Here is a 21079-nt window from a genome sequence, read left to right as displayed (position 1 = left end):
GCCCAGATTTTGTTGACTAATTGCCAACTATTTAAATAAGTTACATTTAGATACATTTAGATACATTACATGTACTTTTATGTAGGGCCATATCCTAAAAATCAGTTTAATTTCAAGCCTATCTTTGGACTCCCCCTATATTAGATAGTCTTTTTATTGACAAGTCTTATGAGATCTTTCATAACAGTGATCTAGATCTGTCAGACAATGTGCTTTGGAGCCTCACGTCTGAGAAATTGTCCACCTTTGTAGAAGACTAGTCTGAAAGTGTGCTAAAGCTGGTCATCATTGATTAGCCAGCTACAGAATAGGTAGAGAGCCCAGAGTATTGCTAACCCCTAAATTATGACAAGTCATTGTGTTGATCAGGTGAAGATTATATTGGAAATGTTTCATTACTGATCAGTCGGAAAACATGTAGTTATTTCCTTGATGCTAACCAGTGATGAATGGTGCCTCTGTTGATCTCTCTTGGAGACATGATCAGTATTTATGGTATTATGTATTACTACAAGTGATGAAAGTTTATTCAAGAGGTAATGCATTTTATATCTTCCGTTAAGACATATGATGAGTTCATCAAGAGGACTGAAGCAGAGCTGAGCCAAGACCTGGAGGCTATCCCTTCAGCAAAGCCTCAGATAAAAACACCTTCTTCTATGACGGAGAAACCCAAGTTCAAAGCTCCTCCACTACACAGGTACTTTTTGCTTCAACTCTCTCCAATGCACCCTTTAGAAGGGGCTCTTTGGACCATATGATTTTCAGTGTCAACCTTGATTTCATGGTATTTCCCCATAGCTTCCAGAGGCAACTATATTCCAGCCTTTTTGCTTTCCTGAGTCTCCAAACTGAAAGCATATTCAAGTGCAAAGCACTCTACATTCCCAACAATTGCCATGTTCCAGCCCTAACTCCTATGTATATAAGCCTCGACCAAACATTTATAGTTTGCACTTAGAATTATAAAATTGCTAGATATGACTAGGGTGTGGCCAAGAAAGTGCTTGGGCAGCACAAGGGTTCTGGTAGTCCCATACCCTGATGAACTTCTGAGGTGATTATGGGGACCCTAAAAACTGCCTCTCAGGAAATTTAGACCGCCTGTGGCCTGATATATGAAGAGTAAGCACTGAGGGAAGCTGCTGCTGCCCCAACTGTGGTGTACAGTTAATTAAAATGCTGCGCCACTCAGGCGTGGCAGGTGGTTGGTACCTGGAGGAACAGCTGAACATAGCATGGCACAGGAGATATGTCATAGAGTAGCGCCGGCTCAAAGTAAACTTCATGAGAGGCCTGGAGTCTGGTGAGAGCAGTAGGTCTGTCGCTTTTCTGAGGTCACAGTAAACAACTAGTCAGTACTGGAGGGAACTACAGAAGAGGCATCATCTTGGGGTGGGAACAGATTGCAAAGCTGATCCCTAGAGAGAGTGAAGGACTTAAAAAGGGAGAGCCTGTCCCCACCTGCTCCTTAGGGATAGGAAAGCAGAGGCGGAGGTGAGCCACAAGCAGATTCCTCCTATGAGCTGATGGGTGATTATTCACCTGTATATTAGGAGAAGCGAGTACTGCTGCAAAGAATAGATAAAAACACAAACACCTTGTAGCTGAACCTAAAATTCAATACTATGCAGGAAACAGTGAAGTTGATCAAGCAAAGAGACCTGATTAGTGGGAACAGCAAAGGACACACCACCAAACATCAATATAATGTAGGCAGAGGTGAATGATGCAATGAGGAAAGCCATAATGGCTTTGGTCCACCAGAGACTAATTGAAAGTAGGCCCTCTTTTTCATCTTTCAGCACTACAGACATGACGCAGAGTTGTGTTTGGAGCCGACGCTCTATTAACAGATGTCGTGGGTGTCAGTCATTGACATCTGTTGGTGAGTCACACAGTGCCACCTGTCGATGTGCAAGGGAATTGCTATGAAAGTTTCCAGATCCAGTCTGGCACCTGGGGAAATTCACAAGGTGAGTAATCTGTGGTTAGATAGAGTTTCTACTAGAAAAGGCATTACCAAAGGTAAGTAACTTGTTCTTGTGTGAAATGAAACCTTGAAGGATCGCTTCATTCATGCAGTGAGAGAGAATGGTAAAATACTCCCTTAGGGCAGTCCCATAAAGTTATTTCCATACATGTCTTGCACTGTACAGAAGTGGAGAAGGGACACTGAACCCAATTAGGAGGGACTTTGTGCAGGGTGGGGCCCAGGCACTGGATTTGTTTTGTCCATGCTGGCGGTGGTGACTAACATTAAATGCTACTAATCTTGGGAACTTTAGGATGCAAAATAACTGTTGTCTTCTGTACAAAAAGGTGCAACCACTAACACTCATATCAGCCCAAACCACTTTTCATATTCACAAGACCCCCTTGTGGATCCTGACACTCAGCCACTCACTCCTCTCGATGTTTGAGAGAGAGAACAGGAAGGGCCATAAGATATGCGATGTAGGACTCTTTAATATTCGATTAGAGAATTTCTGTAAAAGAGTCATTTTGAGTACTTTACAGATTTTTGGTAACAGGCTGTTCTCCTAAAATCCTGTAGCCTCCCTATCTGACGCTACTGGTGGGGAACTGTCTCCTCTCTGAACTTCACTCTATTCTGACTGATAGCCCTCACCCTTCTTGGTTATACTGCCTCTTCACCCTCTTTTCTCCCCACTGCTGGTAGTGAGAACTATCTCCTCTCTGACTCTTTGCCCCCCTTCTTTGTTATGCTGTCTTTTTCCCTGCCACCCCATCTCCTCCCTTCCACCCAAGGGTCCCTGAACAACATGATCTTTTCGGCTTCATGTTTATCTCGAGGTTTAGTGGTGCCTTCCTCTAACCAATCTTGCCTTCTCAATATCGCGCAACCTCCCACATTTCTCATAGGGAGCTTAGGCGTGCATGTTGGATTTGCTACATTTTTCAACTAGACCTAGACCAACAATTTCATGCAACACCATCTAAAGTTGGTGGCTTCTCTTTTTGCACCATGCGCCTGTCAGATTGCCTTAGCAAGCAGGGTGATCACCAGTGCTCTTTATAGAAAGGCAGCTTCTGGCAGTTTCTGGTTTCCATCCATTGGCTACCTTTTATAATTGTGCTACTGATTAATAGAATTCTCAGTCAGATATGCCCACTCCTCCCTAAGACATCAGGAGCATCAATTGCTCCAGTGAGACCATCCTCCTTCTCTTGCCCATTATGTCAGTTAATAGGAAATTATTTTCCTTAATGAACTTTGGGGGTAGAGTCATGGGGATATTAGCAAAATAATACAGTAGCATTTGCAGCCTCATCATTCCGATTTGCAACAAGTATTGACAGCATTTGTGTTGCTTGGTTGTCATGTTTTGTTCTTGCCTAACCAATTGTAAAGCGCTCTGATACCGTACTAGGGTCAAGTCCGCGCTATATAAAATTTTATAAATAAATCATGTTGGTTAGTATCGCACAGTCTGTTACTGATATTGGTAATTGGGACTAGAAAGTAGTGCAGCTAATGCTCACTCATAGTTACTACCCAGGACATCTTTTAAGGTTCTATGTATTGTGACACCTAAATATTTAAAGTGTCTTAAACCTAGCTGATACCTCCTTCTTTCTCTGGTGACTTTCGTTTTCGCTGCGACCACTTGTTGAAATAGACAGGATTTGCATTCATTCATACATAATACCAGACCTTGTTGAACCTATTAAGCAATTGGAGTTTTTTCTTGTAACACATTTTTTTAGATACATCACAGGCATCAACATAAACCGTGTAATTCACCATTGTATATACAAGTTTACCATTGAAATCCCCCCCTTCACCCCACCCATCCCCAAGGGACCAGAGTACACATAGACTATTGAGCAATAGTGACCCTGGTTCTCACCCTCCTACAGCATATGGAGTCCACCTGTCCCCAAATGACTTAACTTCATCAATGGAGAAGGGTCTAGACTCTTGCCATGTCCTCTGTATACCTCTGTATTGGGCTCACGGGCCCATATTTTGTAGTGTTTCTGTGGGCATCCTCGTGTAGCATAAACTTCTAGGCTTATGCACCTAAAACTCCCCTTCCATATCTCCAAGCTCAGGGGTGTATGTCTTACCTTCCAGTGGCACGTTTAGCCACCACCAACCCAAGCGGTATGAGGGCTGCCTGATATCTGTTACAGTCAGTATCCAAGGTGATGTGCAATAGGGTAAACTTGGGATCTCCAGGCAGGAGCCAACCCAATAATTGGCCCAAGCCGGCCAACATCCCCTCTCAGAAAGGCCTCAGGATCCCACAAAGCATTTAGTCTTGGTTTCAATTTGACAGCTGCATATGACAGAATGTCATTTTTTTTTTTTTTTTTTTTTTTTTTTTTTGTTGAAAAACCTTTATTGACATTTCAATCATTAACAAGTATGGGCCTACAACCCCCCGGGGCCGGCCGCTAAGCAATCAGAGCAATAAGAACAAATGTAGACACAGGCGGCACCTCGGAGAGCAGAATCTTCATTCCAATATAGTCCGGCCAGTGAGCCGCGCAGGTAGGCCACCAGGAGAAAAAGGGTTTTTCATTTTATAATGAAACAAGACAGTAGGATCAGGTGCCAAACAATTTCCCAACAGCGATAAGGGGCAAGAATAATAGACGTAAGCAATAAGCAGCAATCTATTGGATCAATGGCGCAGACACGGGAAATTCCGGATGGGGAAGAATATCAAAAACAGTTGCGCCTGCAGGCCCCCGTACCTAACGCCCAGAGAACACCCCGGAAACTGTGGCACACATGAAGAGGCGACGATTCACAACAAAGGAGGTGTACCGCGCTGATCCCAGAAAAAGAAAAAACAAGAAGAAGCGGAGAAGAAAAAGGAGGCCATGGAAAAAGAGATAAAGACTAAAGAGTCCCCTCCCCCAACCCCCCACCCTGCACCTCTGCAAATGAGTATGGCCCCCCCCACCCAGCAGTGTGCCTGTCGCCCTGGAACTAGACCCGAAATATAGAAGAAACAGGGAAAAAGGAGTAAGAAAGAACCCCACCAGACGGGGGGGGGGTGGAGAAAGTATAATAAACTGGAGGAGGGCCTTCAAAACATACCCCCGGCTTCTCCCTCCCGCACGGTGAAGTCTCCCCACAGCAAACAATAAGCAGCACCAAATCGACCATATCAAAAAAAAAGGGGGATGGGGAGCATTATGCACCAACTATGCTAATAACCATGAGAGTACGCAACCATGAGTCCGCCCGTCTACTAGATGACCACCCCCGAAGGATCAGCCTCATCCTTGACCACTCTTTGCAATTCTGCCCATGCCTACCCCTCGACCCAGCACCATGTCCGATGTTCCAAGGTAAAGGAGTGTCCAAAAACAACCGGGAAGCGACGCACACAGGTGGGGTGGAAGTCTCTGAGTACCAACACAGTCCGCATCATGGAGGGACGTCTTTCCCAGTGCTGCCCCAGGTTCTGCACTGCACACAAGGTCCAGGAAGGCTGAATCAGCCAAAGTAGACAAACGTTGCTGGAATTGTCCCTGGGTCGCCGGAGGCCGTGCACGGGACAAGGCCACCACCTTCCACTCAGGTCCAATACCTCTGGAACAGATCAAACCCTCAGTTAGCCGATCACACGGTAGCATACTGTCCGGAGTGTCCGGCTGTGCACTAATCGCAGGGGTGGCCGCGACATTATCCTCCTGTGTGCAGTGTGGGAAGCCCCTGTGTACCTGTGGACCAGCATGCCGCCACTGTCCCAACGCTGATGCCACACCATCGAGCTTACTCCCCAAGACCCCGGCGCCACGAGCCAAGGAGAAATGAAGGGCACCAAGGGCCTCTAGGAGGTCGCCGTACCCCAGCACAGCTCTCTGCGATCGCTCCGCCACACTCCCAAAAGTCACACACTCCCAATCCTGCTGCGACCCAGTGGACAGGATGGTAGGCTGCATCGCAACAAGATGGCCGCCGGGAAGGCCCGACTCGTATTGGGGCCGGGACCCAGGGACAAGCGCCTCGAGGTCCACGTCGCTGAAGACAGGGGTCCGGGGGCAGGCACAAATTCAGCCGTTGCGTGGTCACGGGCAACAGTCGTCCCCGCCACGGACCCGCTCCCGCGAAAATCCGGGAGCAGCCCGCAAGGATCAGGGCGAGCTAGGGGCGGCGTCCGGGCAGCTCACCGTCAAAGGCAGGGGCAAGCACCGAAGAATCTGAAAATTGCACCCCCGGGCATGTCCTCGGTCCGCTACGCTTAGCAGTGGGAGCGACTACGGCGAAATGCAGGCCGAGGGCAGCACCGCTCCGGTGGACCGACTCCACCCAGTCACCACAGGCCGCTGTTGTTAAACTGCCACCCGGCCAAGGCGTCCACTCGAGGTCCCGGCTCCGGGGCTGCACGGGCCGCAAAGTTCAACTGCAGATTTCTCCGGCGGTACGGCAGCCAGAAACCTCGGAGTCACACGATCGGTTGCCACTCTCATTCACAAACACGATCTCATAGCGCAGACTGAGGATCTCGTGCAGGATATCCGTGCGGGATGCGGAGGTTCACGGAGCCGGGAATCTACGCTGCCGTCCCGGTCACCATCTTGGCTCCTCCCCCAGAATGTCATTTCTATTGCATGTCTCGAGTCGAACTCCCTGGATTCCTGTACTCTTAGTGCATGCTATGCTAAAAATTCCATTGCATGTGTGAGGATAACTGTGGACTGTAGGCATTGATGCCTAGTGCCCCATTCCATGGTACATGACCCTGATATATCCTTACCGGTTTGTTCCCTAGCTGTTAGCGAGCTATATAACAGGTGGAGACATTTAAAAATTGCATTCCAAATCGCAGTTGAGTCATGGTGGCAAGAATAAAGTTTCAACCAATAGTGTTGAATCTGTTCTCCATGTCCTTTGGGACAATAATAGCCATCTGTTTGTTTCCCCCAGTGTACCAGTATGTGAAATAGTATGAGATATGTTCCTTCAGACACGCATGTTGCTCAAGATTTTATTATCCATTGTGCGCATGGAAAGCAGACGGTATAAGTTTACGTCTAGTGTTTTGTAGCCTGGTTTAGGGAAGACCACTAGCAGGCCTCCCTAATGGATTCAGGTAGGCTCCCTACTGTCGGAAAAGCTTCATATAGTTCATATAATTTGGGGAGTAAGTTGTCATATGTGGGATAAAAATTTGTCTGGAAATCAGTCCTTGCCAGGTGTTTTACCAGTGTTCAGCGATGAGTTGATAAATTCAATATCTGCAGTTAGGGTCTTAGCCATCCTATCCCTGTCTTCAGGTATTAGATGGGGAACTGAGCTTTCTCCAGAAAATCTTCTACTTCATGTTCTAATTGGGTGAGTCTGGCTGTATTTAGCTTTTTTGTAATATTCCTTAAAGATGTTGTTGATTTATGACTGCTCCATTTTAATCTCATCATCCTGTCCTTTCATGGCTGGTACTAGAATCTGTCTGTGTCTGTTATAGGATGTTGGTCTAGTAATTTGCTCATCTTGTCCCCATCATTTCAATAGTACTATTTTCTACAATTTAGCAAATTGTCTTTACGTGATGTGTCGTGGACTTATTAATGATTGTAATTCTCTATGTAATACTGATTTGTCCCCACATACTGTGGCATGCACATTTCCCTTACCACTACTTGAAACACTTCCCACACTCTTATAATGTCTTCAACTAGTACTTAATTTTGGGCAAAGTAGTTTGACTGCCCTGTTTGTGTTGCTAAATGTGGCATCCAAAAGTGTTGACGTTACAACCTCCATGTTGCTATGGTGATCAGGCCTTTACTCCCAAGCTACTGTGTATAGCAGGGGAGAGTGGTGTTAGTTCTGTATAAATATTCTGTTGTCAGCATTCTGCCCATGTGTGTGAATTTATAAACATGTCTAGCCTAGTGTGGAGGAAATGTAAAGGTGAAAAATATGGGTATTCTATTGCATGAGTCAAGTGTCTCTCCAGGCATCCTTAAGGTTTAATTTTTCACCCATTCCCCAAGATAGCTGCCTTGGCAATAGGTGCCTCTGGAAATGGAGGGAACGACCTATCTTGGGCCATGTCCAACATTGTGTGGCAACAACCTCCTGTAAATGTGCAATTGATTAATGAAGAACCAGTTTTGCTGAGACAAGTATCTGAACGAAACAGTTGGTTATAGATTCCTTACCTTAGAATTACCCTCAGGTGTCAGACTGGATCTGGAAAGTTTTTCGTCAATAGTACCCCTGCGCGTCGGAAGGTGTTGTCGGTCTACTCCGCGTCAGCGTCGTGGTCGCCGGGATGATGTAGCAGTAGCTACATAGACGCCACCTTCGCGCTCTGACATCAGTTTTCTCTTTTTCCTCTCCAGTAAGCGCAGATCCGGAAAGAGCGGTACCTCCAGTCACTTTTTGACTGACTTTTTTCCGACTTTTGTTGACTTCGTTTTTTGAGTCTATCAACTCCTAGTGCACGAGGGATGCCGGGCTTCAAGCATGCGGTTCCTGTAACTGACTGATGTCGGTGACAGATCCGCACCGCGTGTGCCTCTACTGCCTGGAGCACGACCATGACCCCAAGTAGCTCAAGGTCTTGGTCGCGTGGGAGGTCGAGGGACCGATCGCGGAGTCATCATCACTCCTCTTCTAAGTCTTTGCACTCGGGGTCAGGTAAGTCGAAGCACGAGAAGAAGTCGAAGAAGCATTGTCGCTCTTCGACTTCCCCTCGTCCATCCCGACGAAGGGTGCAGGTGGTATCCCTCCCGCGGCTCCGCATACGGAGCCTTCATGGTCGACTCCGGCCTTCTCTCCCTTCCTGGGACCGGGAGCGACTTCTGCCCAGCTTCGTCAATTTTACGAAGCGATGCACGCCATCTTTGCGCAGCCCAACTCCGCCGGCGCTCCTTCGGGCCCTGCGGACTCGGCTGGGGGCCCTAGGCCTTCGACGCTGGTGGCTCCGGCCCCAGCACCGCAGGGCTCCCTTGGATCCAGGCCTGGATCTGGATCGGCGCCGGTTGACTTCGTTACACCTCCACCGATTCCACCGGCACCACGTCCGCAGCTGACACCGGCTGGACCCCCAGCCGGCGTCGACCCCGGCTTCCGCCCCGATGTGGACACGGAGCCGGACCGGCATGGACCAGCACCGGATCCAGTGCCGATGGGTACTTTGGTCCCTGTGTTCCACCCTGGCCATTTTCAGCCAGATTGGCAGCCAGATTAGGGTGAGGAAGACTGGGAAGGGTCTGGTGACCCATTAACAGACCAGTTAGATTATGATCCGGACTGGAGAGAGGAACTGGGGGATGCCAGTGGTCTCAATACCTCCCCAGACATAGGCATGTTGTTTCCTCCTACTGTGGCTATGGAGGAGGGAGCGTCATACGCAGTGGTGTTGTGTAGGACGGCCAAGGCTCTCCACCTCCAGCTACCTACGGTGGCAGTCAGGACTAACCTCCTGACAGAGGTCCTTCAACTGGCAGCGAGCTCTTCGAAGCCCCTGCTGCCGTTCAGTGAAGCCCTAACGGACATCCTTTTGGGCCCCTGGTCCAGGTCCAACACAGGGGCTCCTGTGGATAGGATGATTGCCCGACGCCACCACCGGACCCGGGCGACCCCACTTTCCTCTCCCAACACCCCACCCCTAAGATCTTAGTGGTCCAAGCCACCACCTCCAAAGGCACCTTCCCTAACACTCCACCTGATAGGGAATACAAAAAGCTGGACCAACTTGGGAAGAATATCTTTTCTTCCTCCAGCTTGGGACTGCGGTCGGTAAACACCACATGTCTGTTGGGCCGTTATTCCCACTCTGTGTGGGATACAGTGGTGCAAGTGCTGCCCCAGTGTCCGGAGGAGCCCCGGACCATGCTCCCCGTGCAGTTGCAGAGGGGAGAGACGCAGCAAAGTTTACCATCCGCTGTGGACTGGACAACGCTCACTCGCTGGGTAGGACGATTTTAACGTCGGTAACCCTTCGACGCTATGCTTGGCTGAGGTCGACTGGCTTTTCTGGGGATGTCCAGAACACTCTGATGGACATGCTTTTTGATGGCCGTCACCTGTTCGGCGACAAAGCAGACCGTGCGCTAGAGCGCTTCAAGGACTCTCGGGCTACGGCCAAGTCCTTGGGCCTCTCCACTACACGCCCTGCATTGTCTGCTTTTCGCCCCTTTCGTGGCTACAGAAGGGGTGCCCCACCGCGTTCTTTGCAGGGCCACAGGCCGGCACAAGCTGTTCAGCCCCAGCCCGGCCGGGGAAATGGCAACCACCGACGTGGTTCTGGGGGCCAGCGGGTGGGCCAGTCCACCACCGCCCCCTCTGCAGCAGCCTCCAAACCCTCCTAGTCCGACCTGCCAGGCCCATCACACGCCAAATGGGTAGCATAATTCGCCATCATCTCCCCCACTGGCGTACCATCACGTCTGACAGGTGGGTTTTGCAGATGGTCTGAAGGGGCTACTCCCTCCCCTTCGAGACTACCCCCCGGCCATGCCACTTCAGTACTATCGAATGTCGGGGGATCATCTGGCCCTTCTCCAACAGGAAGTTATGGCTCTCTTGGCCAAGGGCGCCATCGAACGAGTACCTTCCCCAGAAGTGGGCCGTGGTTGCTATTCCCACTATTTTCTGGTGCCCAAGACGGACAAGGGCCTGTGTCCTATCTTGGATGTCAGGAGCTTCTACTGCTTCCTCCGGAAGGAGAAGTTCAAAATGTTGACCCTGGCTCAGGTCCTGTCTGCCCTCGAACCTGGAGACTGGATGGTAGCGTTGCACTTGCAGGACACTTATTTTCACATCCCCACCCTGCCGGCCCCCCGGCGTTACCTGCGGTTCACGGTAGGCCACAAGCACTTTCAGTTTACTGTGCTCCCCTTTGGCTTTACCAGCACCCCTCGGGTGTTCACGAAAGTGATGGCGGTGGTCGCAGCTCATCTGCGCAGATCAGGGGTTCCAGTCTTCCCCTATCTCGATGACTGGTTGTTGAAGGCGGGCTTGCCCCATGCAGTCATCTCCCACCTCCAGACTACGGCTGACCTCCTGCATTCACTGGGGTTCTCCATCAACGTGCCGAAGTCACACCTGATTCCCTGTCAGAAGCTCCTATTCATCGGAGCGGTTCTGGGCACTACACAGTTTTGGGTCTATCAGCGAGTCCGGGATATTCAGGCTATGATTCCGATCTTTCAGCCTCTATCCCAGGTTTCGGTCAGGATGACTCTCTGGCTACTGGGCCTGATGGCCTCCTGCATCCTGCTGATGGATCATGCCAGATGGCATATGCGGGCTCTGCAGAGGGACCTGAAGTTCCAGTGGGCACAACATCAGGGGAACCTGTCCGATTGCAGAGGGCACTGCATGAAAACTGCAGTGGTGGTTCACGAACCAGGATTGGGTCGATGGCAGATCCCTCACCCTTCCTCAACCACAGTTCACAGTGGTGACCGATGCATCACTTCTGGGATGGTGCAGCCACATGGGGGAGGCGGAGATCAGAGGCCTCTGGTCTCCAGCAGAGACAAAGCTCCATATCAACCTTTTGGAGCTTCGTGCAATTTGTCTTTGAACTGAAGGCATTCCTTCCTTCCTTCTGTCTGGGAAGAGTAGTACAGGTGTTCACGGACAACAACACCGCCATGTGGTACTGCAACAAACAGGGTGGGGTGGGGTCGTTGGACCCTATGTCAAGAGGCACTCGGTCTCTGGACATGGGTGGAACATCGTGGCATTTCCCTGGTGGTTTTAAACCTGGCAGGTTCTCTGAACGCCAGGGCGGACGAACTCAGCCGCAGGTGCATGATGGATCACGAATGGCGTCTTCACTCGGAGGTGGTGCAAGGTCTCTTTCAACAGTGGGGAGAGCCTTGGTTAGATCTATTCACCACCGAAGAGAACACGCAATATCAGCAATTCTGCACATTGGAATTTCCAAGGCGGCACTCGCTAGGCGACGCTTTTCATGGCGACTGGCGTTGCGGTCTTGTATACGCCTTTCCGCCTATACCACTTCTGCCCCGAGTGCTGAAGATCAAGCGCGACCGGGCCCAAGTCATTCTTGTGACCCCGGATTGGGCATGAAGAGTCTGGTATCCCGAGCTGCTCAACAAGGCCATTGATCCCAGATCCGACTGACTCTTCAGGAGGATCTTCTGTTGCAGCAGCAGGGGACAGTCCTCCACCCGAACCTGTCCACCCTCCACCTTCTTGCGTGGAGATTGAGAGGCAGCAGTTGACGTCATTTGACTTGCCTCCCGAAGTCTGTGATGTTATCTTGGCAGCCAGGCATCCCTCCACTAAGACTGTATACGCCTGCAGATGGAACAAATGTGTGGCATGGTGCACAGCAAAGGCTGTGGATCTCCTTTCCGCCCCTCTTTCTGAGGTTCTCTAGTTCCTCCTTTCTTTTGCCCAGCAGGGCTCTGCTGCTCTGGGCACTCTTAAGGGATACCTCTCTGCCATTTCAGCCTTCCTTAGGCTTCCGCAACCACAAGGACCGTCCTTAGATGACGTCACGGAGCTCGGGTCACCAAAAAGAGGAGGAACCAGGAAGTCGACGGACGGCGATTCCAGGTGGAGAAACGGAGACGAGCGGAGCGAGGAGAGAGACGAAGAATCGGACGAGACCAGAAAGCGAGAGCAGGAGGAGAAAAGAGGAACGAGAGGCGAGAGGACCATCGGCTATGGATACGGCGAAGCGCCCAGCCACGTTCCCAGGGGAGGAGCGTGGCTTGGACAGGTACGGGACCGGGTAGCGGGTTGGATAGGGAGGAGGGAGTGGCCGCGCTAAACCGCCCGCTTCTCTGTGTACAAACCCACCCCGTCTTTCTTTCGTTAGTCCCCTCACCTTTTCCAGACACTCGAGTAGACCTATTTATGTTACACGAAAGGAGATTCCTCACTCCCTGGCCCTGGTGGTAGGCGCAGCGCGCCTCTTTAGCCAACCTAATACCGTCCCTTATTCTTTTCTTCTGAGGAATACCGGGAGATGACCCAGAGACGAGAGAGGAGGCTGACCCCGGGAACCTGACGAGCCAAGAGGCCCACGGAGCTCTGAACACCACAGATCCCGCCCACTTTGCGAAGGAGAGAATAACCAGCCGGACTAAGCGCAAACTTATTTCAATAAAACCCAAGCTACCCAGAACTCGTGTAGTGTCCCTCCTTGAGAACCCGTCACAAAGCTCTTTCTTCCAAGCCTTCCTTTCTGGCTGTTCATCCGGACAAGGTCTTCCTCAGAGCTCGACCTTCCTTTCTTCCAAAGGTGTTCACTTCTTTTCACATTGGCCAGACCATCACTGTGCCCACCTTCTTTCCGCCTCCGTATCCTTCAAAAGAGGAAGAGAGGCTCCACTTTCTGGATCCAAAATGTGCGCTTTCCTTCTACTTGGATCGCACCAAACAATTCCGTTTGGATGACCAGTTCTTTGTTGGTTACGTGGGTACTAAGACTCCAGGTGGGTCGTTCTGTGCATCAAGGCCTGCTATACTTTGGCAAAGAAGGAACATCCAGTGGGGCTGCGCACCCATTCCACCAGGGCGACGGCAGCTACTACTGCTTTGGGATGCGGAGATCCCCTAAATGACATCTGTCAGGCAGCTACGTGTCGCATCGCTGCACATGTTCACTAAACACTACTGCCTGGACAGCCAAGTCTGGAGAGACACCTTCTTTAGCCGTTCTGTTCTACAGGACTTTCTGGTGTGAACTTAGTTTGCAGACCCACCTCCGGGGTTGGTATTGCTGGGGTATCTATTCTAAGGTAAGGAATCTATAACTAACTGTTCCTTTCAGATGAACAAGTTACTTACCTTCGGTGATGATATATCTGTGAGAAACATAGGTTAGTTATAGATTCCTTATTGCCCCACCCATCCTCCCCGTTCTGCAAACTAACTTCTAGGGTTAAGGACTTCCTTTCAGGGCCCTAGTTTTGTGCTCCAGTGGTAAGTGGCTTGCATGGCTCCGCACTTCTGGCATAGAAAGTAGTGTACAGAACTGACGTCAGCACGTAAGGGCGGCGTCTATGTAACTACCGCGACGTCATCCCGGTGACCACGACGTCATCCCGGCGATACCGACGACGGAAGCGAAGTCAACCGACGCCACTTTCCGACGCGCAGGGGTACTGCTGACGAAAAACTATCCGGATGCGGTCTGACGCCTGGGAGTAATTCTAAGGTATGGAACCTATAACTAACCTATGTTTCTTACAGATATATCGTTACAGAAGGTAAGTAACGTGTTCATCACTACAAGAGCAGTACCTGCTGTATGTCCATTTGACATTCTCTTATTATAATATTACAAGACCTGCAACATTATACAACCCTTAGCGTAACTTGTTGGGTTGAGCGAACTGGGTGGAATGATAACAAATGGATCATGCTAATCTAATTTCATTAGTGTCATTATCTGCATATGTAATTTTAGCATCAATGCAATGATAAAGTCTAGGTATGTATTACTTTCCTGTTGACCTAATTTGGTTTGTACTCCAGTGCTGAAATATTTGTTTTAGGACAAAAACATATTTTTTTACATTATTCACAAAGTATAGCACAGCCCCCTTTAATAAAACTGAGATTAGACGCCTAGAAGCAGATTGCACTTCATTTGACATATAAATATAAGTATTCGGATATAACAGCAATTGGCTATTTGTTTTTGGAGGCAGTATACCTCAATCTGACACGTTTAGCGCTCTGGACACAGGTAAACGCAGATCCTGATACGAGTCAGAAGCTGGATATGATTTGAACAAACCACATCCAGCCAAGGAATTCCTGCTATCATGCTGAAAACCGTAGAGGCACTGGGCAATCCTCTATGCTTGCCGTTTTTGGGCTGTTTTAGCCTCTTTGAATTCCCCCAAATTTATGTTAACTATGAAATAGTTAAATAACCACATATGAAAACAACTGAACAAAAACTTAAGATATAAAGTATTGCAGTGCAAAAGATGGTACTTTCATTGAAATGGGAAACCTCACATCTAAACTAACTCAACTCACAGACACATGGAAGGGCATGTTCTCAGCCTCTCAGGGAAGTAAGAGGGAACTTGATGAGAAACAGGGCTTGACAATAGACACTCATACTTTGCAGGAGCAAATTGAAGATATAAGGTGGGAGCATACTTCATGTAAATAAAAAATAAAGAAAAAAGTAATTTACGTTTCTGATGGACACTTGTAACTGCAGATTCCTTACTTTTAAGATATTCACCAGGCACTGGATCTACAGGTTTTTTTCAGCAGTTTTCCTGTGCACCTCCTTTGTCGGTCTTTGGACCGTTTTGAAATACTCAAAAACAATGTGCTAGGGAACTAGGTCTGCTCCAAAAGCAACAGGGTTCAAACCATGCTGAAGCTGCAGAAAGTAAATGTCAGCTATGGATCCGCACAAGGTATGACTTTGGTGTTTGGGCTGTGAACATGACTCCAAGAAATGTAACAAATATACTCATGCACCCGAAGATTTTCCAAGACTGGGAGGCAAAACTGTTGTCGAACACAGTAAGGGGTAGCATTCGATGCATAGGTCCCACTCCAAGTAGCATGCCCGTCTCAGTCATGAGGTAATTCCTGCAACAACTACTTTACACTCAGTATTTTGGTAAGTCAAAATCAAACTCCAAGCATAGGAAGGAGGAGGCTGGACTAAAAGCCATCCAGCCACTCGAAATGTCTCAAGAAAGCATGTGGGTGTCAGGATAAAAACCGCTCTCCTTCAAAATCCCAGAATTTGAAAAACTATGAAATTAGTCCTGGTGTGTCCCGACTTAGCCAGACCGTCGTACACTCTGCAGCAGATAACGGCCTTCAAGGAGGCCATGCTACTCCATCTGGTGCACCTTCAGGCTCCCTGCAGCAGCTGGAGTTTCCAGTTGGAATATTGCTGGCATGTCTGCCTCTAACACAGTCCATGACTGTGCTGACTCCGGTACATACTTCCACACCAGTTCCAAACCCCATGATATCTCTTTCCCTGCTGCACCAGTGCCTGTAGAGCTCAATGTGCCAATGCTTATCGCAGGACCCTGAGCCGACGTCTGTTCGATCTAGACCAGTGTTATGTTATCAAATTAACGCACAACCAATTTTCATACAGTCAACTCTAATTCAAGATCTCTGGCTCAGTGCCACTAAAAGAAGAGGCTCCATTCTCTTTTGACTCTTATTTTGAACCCGTACGGCACATACTTCCTTTTAAAACCCTTATGGGGATGGATTTCTTCCCTCATTATGCAGATGGTGCTCTGTATCTCGACCTGCAAAATGCCAGTGGGCGAGATACATCTCCTGAAAGAGATCAGGATTTGGCACATGCACCAGTAGCAGAGGAAAGTTCTTCCTTTGCTGTGGTGGTTCTGAGGGAGGTAGAGACACTAAAACTGTAGTTGTCCACCATTGAGACATAAACATTTGGGTTGAGATTTTTCAACTAGGGCCTTCATCATCGGACAGATAAGGAAGTCCTTAGGAATGCCCAAATGGCTTCGTGGGCCAAACCATCTTCAGATCATCTTGGTCTCCATCTGCATCTCTTGTGTGTTGAGCATTACCCCAACGTCATACTAGTTTCTCCTGATGCCGCCTGACTGCATCCCAACTCTGCAACCCCAGGTCTGGCTCCATCCCCCCAGTGCCACCTTTGCCACATCCTCTTAGGAACTATTTCCGTCACCAGTTAAGCGCTTGAAATCCATTAGAGAGCCACAGCGCCAGCTAAAGGAAGAGCAATGCAGGGAAGGAAGTGCCCTGACGCAATATTGAGATATGATCTGCAATTTGTTTGGGTCGGACTCCGACCTAGGACAGGCCCAAGAGAGTCAAGGGGTACAAACGACAAGGATCCCTTTCAGTCTGTGCCCTCTTTTAGGCATTGGATCTTTTAACCCAAACAAATGCCATCCGGTTCAATACAAGACCTGATATTGATCCAGCACCAGCGTAGATAGCATCCTTTTATGCAGTGCTTAAGAAAGCATGGAGGTGCTTGAACTGCCTCTCCATTCTGTTAAACACCACGCTAATATTCTTAATGGCGTCCTCTAATCAGCTACAACACAAGTGGATCTGCTGCTCACTTTCAATGAGGCTCTTATGAAGGTTGTGAGAGAAGTGTGGTCCAAACCCACAGAGGTGAGCTGTGTAATAGCAAGATGCTATAGGCCAGCGCCAGGAGAACCCAGACTTATTGTTGTTTCATCCTTCATCAGAGAGTCTGGAGGTTCAGGCCTCTGCGACTAAAGTAAAACTGGGAGCATTCTATGCACCCTTCTGCCAAGGAATTCAAAAAACATTATGGGGTGAGGAAAAAGGTGTTTTCTGTGGGCAGCCTAGTGCTGAGTTTCCTTAACATCACATGGCTCGTGGGTCGCGATTCCCATGTCCTGTGGAATATGTCGGCAAGGATTGTTCTAACCTTGCTGAACCATCTTGGAGACACTTTGGTAAGGCGATCCATGGAGGCTCGACGCTTCCAGTCACATAATTAAATTTGGACTGGACACTTCTGTCTGTGATGCAAGAGCGATGGACTCCTCAGTTGGCTTTAGTAGGCAAGCGTTGCTGTGCTCCACAGGTTTTTGTAGTGATGTCCAGCAAGCCCTCAAGACATGCCCTTTGATGGCAAGCACTTGTTTGGACAAAAAACAGACACTGCATTAGAGTGCTTTAATGAGGGTAGGGCCACAGGCAGGTTCTAGGATAAAAATCCTGAACAAGGATATTTGTTCCTTTTGGAAGCCTAAAGGATTTTCAAAATGCTACCAGTACATGCAGTTCCATTCCCACCTCAGCTGTACAGTAATAGCAGTAATCTTCCTTTCTATGCCAATACAAGGGCAGGAGAAAAGCAGGTGGCCGACAGTTCCTACCTTCCTCCTGCTTCTCCTCCTTCCCAGCGCCACTTGGATACTCACAGTAGTTCATTAGTGAAGGAGCATTAGCGAACGGTGGGAGTACATGGATCCACTTTTCTGCAGGCCTGATAGGCCATAACTTCTGACCAGTGAGTCTTACAAATTGTAGAAAAGGGGTGTACCCTACCCTTCCAACAGCAAGTTTCCCATGTCCCGCACAAAGACTTCCCTTCCATCAAAGGTAAATCTAAGGATACTGCAGCGAGAGGTAGTAACACTGCTGCAAAGGGAAGCAGTGGAGTTGGTGCTAGAACAGACATGGGGGCAGGGTTCCTATTGCCAATACTTCTTAGTCCCCCAAGAAGGATAATGATCTTCATCCAATCCTAGACCACAGGGTCTTGATTTTTTTTACCTGCGCAAGGAAAAGTTCAGGATGCTGTCTCTAGCTTAGGTTCTGCTGGGGAGTGGATGCAGGAAACTAGATTATGTCTCTAGACTTGCAGGATGCACACTTTAATATACCATTCCTGTGGTCGCACAGGAAGTATGTTATGCCTAGCAATGCTTGTTAGGCAGGGTGAATGTTCTATATGAAGTCACTATGTTCTGATGTCACGGGGTTCTGGAGTTGGACAGTTGGGATCTTGATGGCACTGGATGTGAGAAGCGGTGGCTCGTTGAACCTACAATAAAACTTGTTTTTTTTATAACAAGTCTTTGGACAATCCTATTATTTTAATAGGCTACAACATATTTTTGGCGACGAGCGGGCGAGCCATCGCAAGGAACTACATATTGTGGATTGAATTTGCCTGGATTTGATCCGACATACGACAAGTCACGACGCGCCGCGTGGTAGCAAGGTTGTGGTGCTTTTGGACTTACGAATCAGTGTGGTCTTTCTCTGCCACAGCCGCGTAAAACCAACGCTGTTGTAAAGACATTTCAATGAAACAGTTCCAAGAGTTGTGATTTTTTTAACTCTTAGCGGGACAGCTGAGCGCAAGAAACAACGTGACAACTCCTGTGCCTACTATTTCAAGAAAAGTGGAAGGAATACCTGGTTGTGAAGAGGCGACGCTGTTCGGACAGTCAGAGAGCCGTTGTGAAGAGGCGACGCTGTTCGGACAGTTAGAGAGCCGTTGGTGTGCCAGAGGTTGTTTCCCCGAGGAGCGCTGAAGAGGAATGATGACGTACTAGAATTGTACGCAACGTATTGGTGGAAGCTTCGTTGACAGTAGCCTATCAGGAGGAATGTTGACGTACTAGAATTGTACGCAACGGATTGGTGGAAGCATTGTGGGCAGCAGCCTATCACATGTAAAGACGCTTCCGCTGCGACGCTTCAAACGCGTCAGTTTCCTATCAAGAAGTCAAAGCTTCCGTGAGGTGCCGAGTTCGTTTCTTTTCGTCCACGTAAAGACTGGATCAGCTGTCTAGGGACATCGGCTGGTGACTGTGTATTCTTCGCTGCAAGACGTGAAAAGCGGATCACTCGTTTGGGAGGCTGTGGATGTCTTCGAGGATTTTGAAGGTCAAGTGACTTTAGTCCCGTTTTGGTCGTTCTTCGCGAGCGTTTTATGCATCCAGTTTATTTTTCTTAGTGGTAATCTCTGGACTCCATTTGGATTACCTACAAGTCTCCTGGGCATTAACTGTTGGGCTGAATTTGCTAGGCGAACAGTGTATTTTGTGACATTTTAGGTGGCATTTCTCTTAGAGTACGATGCAATCTGTAAATCCACCTCCCCCGTTCCTGGAAAGTCCGGGTGCGCCACCAATACAGTGGAGGCAATGGTTTGATGCGTTTGAAACTTATGTGGGGGCCATTGGTGCTTCGCGTTACAGAGCGGAAAGGAAAAAGTTTCTACTATTAAATTCATTAGGTTTTGAGGGAAGAGAAGTTTACAAACATCTTCCTGTGTTGGTCTTAGCTGAAGGTGAAGTTCTTGATGAATACCAAGAAGCTGTTAAGAAGCTAATAATTAAGTTTGACGTTCAGCCAAGTTTGGTTGTCTTAAGACACAAGTTCTTTAAGAGAGCACAAGTACAAGGAGAAAATGTAGATACCTATCTAAGCGCGCTGAGAAAGTTGTGTGCTGAGTGTGATTTTGGTGATCACAGAGATCAGTTGGTAAGAGATCAATTTATTGCGCACTGTGCAGATAAGCAGATACAACAAAAACTACTCACAATGGGGAACCCTAGTTTGGAGGAAATTATAAAAGTGGCAAAAAGTTTGGAGTTGGCACAAAACTCTATAAAGGAGTTGAGTAGTGGGTTGGTCACAAAAGATACTGTTAGTGCGGTTGCAACCACTAGTGCTGTGGGGAACACTATTAGAAAAGATAAAAATCAATTCAAGGGCCCTTTCAAGAAAACCAATATGTGTTACCGTTGTGGGTATGCTCCGCATGGGAAAGACAATAGGTTTTGTCCCGGGAGAAATGCTAAATGTCATAAATGTGGCAGACTGGGACATCTCGCCAAGGTGTGTCAGTCAAACTTGCTGAAAAATGAGAAAGTGAATAGTGTTGGCAAAGACGAGAGTTTGGATGAGAATGAGTTGGTACAAGAGTTTCAGGATATGATTGTGACTGTTGTTGATGAGAGTGTAGTTTCTGGAAATCCTGCAGACTGTGTGGATCCATATGAGGAAATAAAGGTGGGTGATGTGACCTTGAACTTGTTGGTGGATTCGGGAGCACGTATCACTATGATTACCCATGATTTGTTTAAGAAGTCATGGGGTAACAGACCCTTGTGTCCACCAGATAGAGCACCTGTCTCCTACGAAGGACGGAAGATAGATCTGGAGGGTTTTATTGAAGATGTGCTGGAGTTTAAGGGGCGCAAGATTCATGGTAAAATCTATGTGGCTGTGCGTGGTCTCAACATTCTAGGGTGGTTTCACCAAGGTTTGTTCGGCATGATATTGAGACCTGGGACGAGTGAACAGGTGTTGGTTGTGCAAGACTGTTTGGGTTCTGACAAGTTGGAAAGTGATTTTCCTGGTGTTTTTTCTGATTCGTTGGGGAAAATTAAAGGTTTCAGACACAAAATTAAGATCAAAGATAATGCAATCCCGATTAAGCACAAGGTGAGGTCATTGCCCTTTAGTCCTAGAGCTGACCTTAAAGCAGAGTTGGACAGGCTAGAAAAATCTGGTATAATAGAGCCAATTGAATCTAGTTTATGGCTTAGTCCATTGGTGGTCGCACGTAAACGCAATGGCGAGATCCGTTTA

The 21079-nt window shown here is 48.3% G+C and overlaps 1 protein-coding gene across 1 annotated transcript in view; it reads left to right on the top strand.

The window, feature by feature from the left end:
* CEP350 (centrosomal protein 350) overlaps window positions 1-21079 on the top strand; it is a 1602561-nt gene that overhangs the window by 1403418 nt on the left and 178064 nt on the right. Inside the window, exon 32 of the mRNA XM_085601771.1 lies at window positions 564-700. Coding sequence (XP_085457897.1) covers window positions 564-700 — 137 coding nt within the window. The remainder of the gene's footprint in view (window positions 1-563; window positions 701-21079) is intronic.

This window comes from Triturus cristatus, chromosome 4_2 (assembly GCF_964204655.1).
Source record: "Triturus cristatus chromosome 4_2, aTriCri1.1, whole genome shotgun sequence".
Taxonomy (NCBI): Eukaryota; Metazoa; Chordata; class Amphibia; order Caudata; family Salamandridae; genus Triturus; species Triturus cristatus.
The sequence above is the reverse complement of the archived record's forward strand: the minus strand, read 5'-3'. Positions and strand labels throughout refer to the sequence as shown.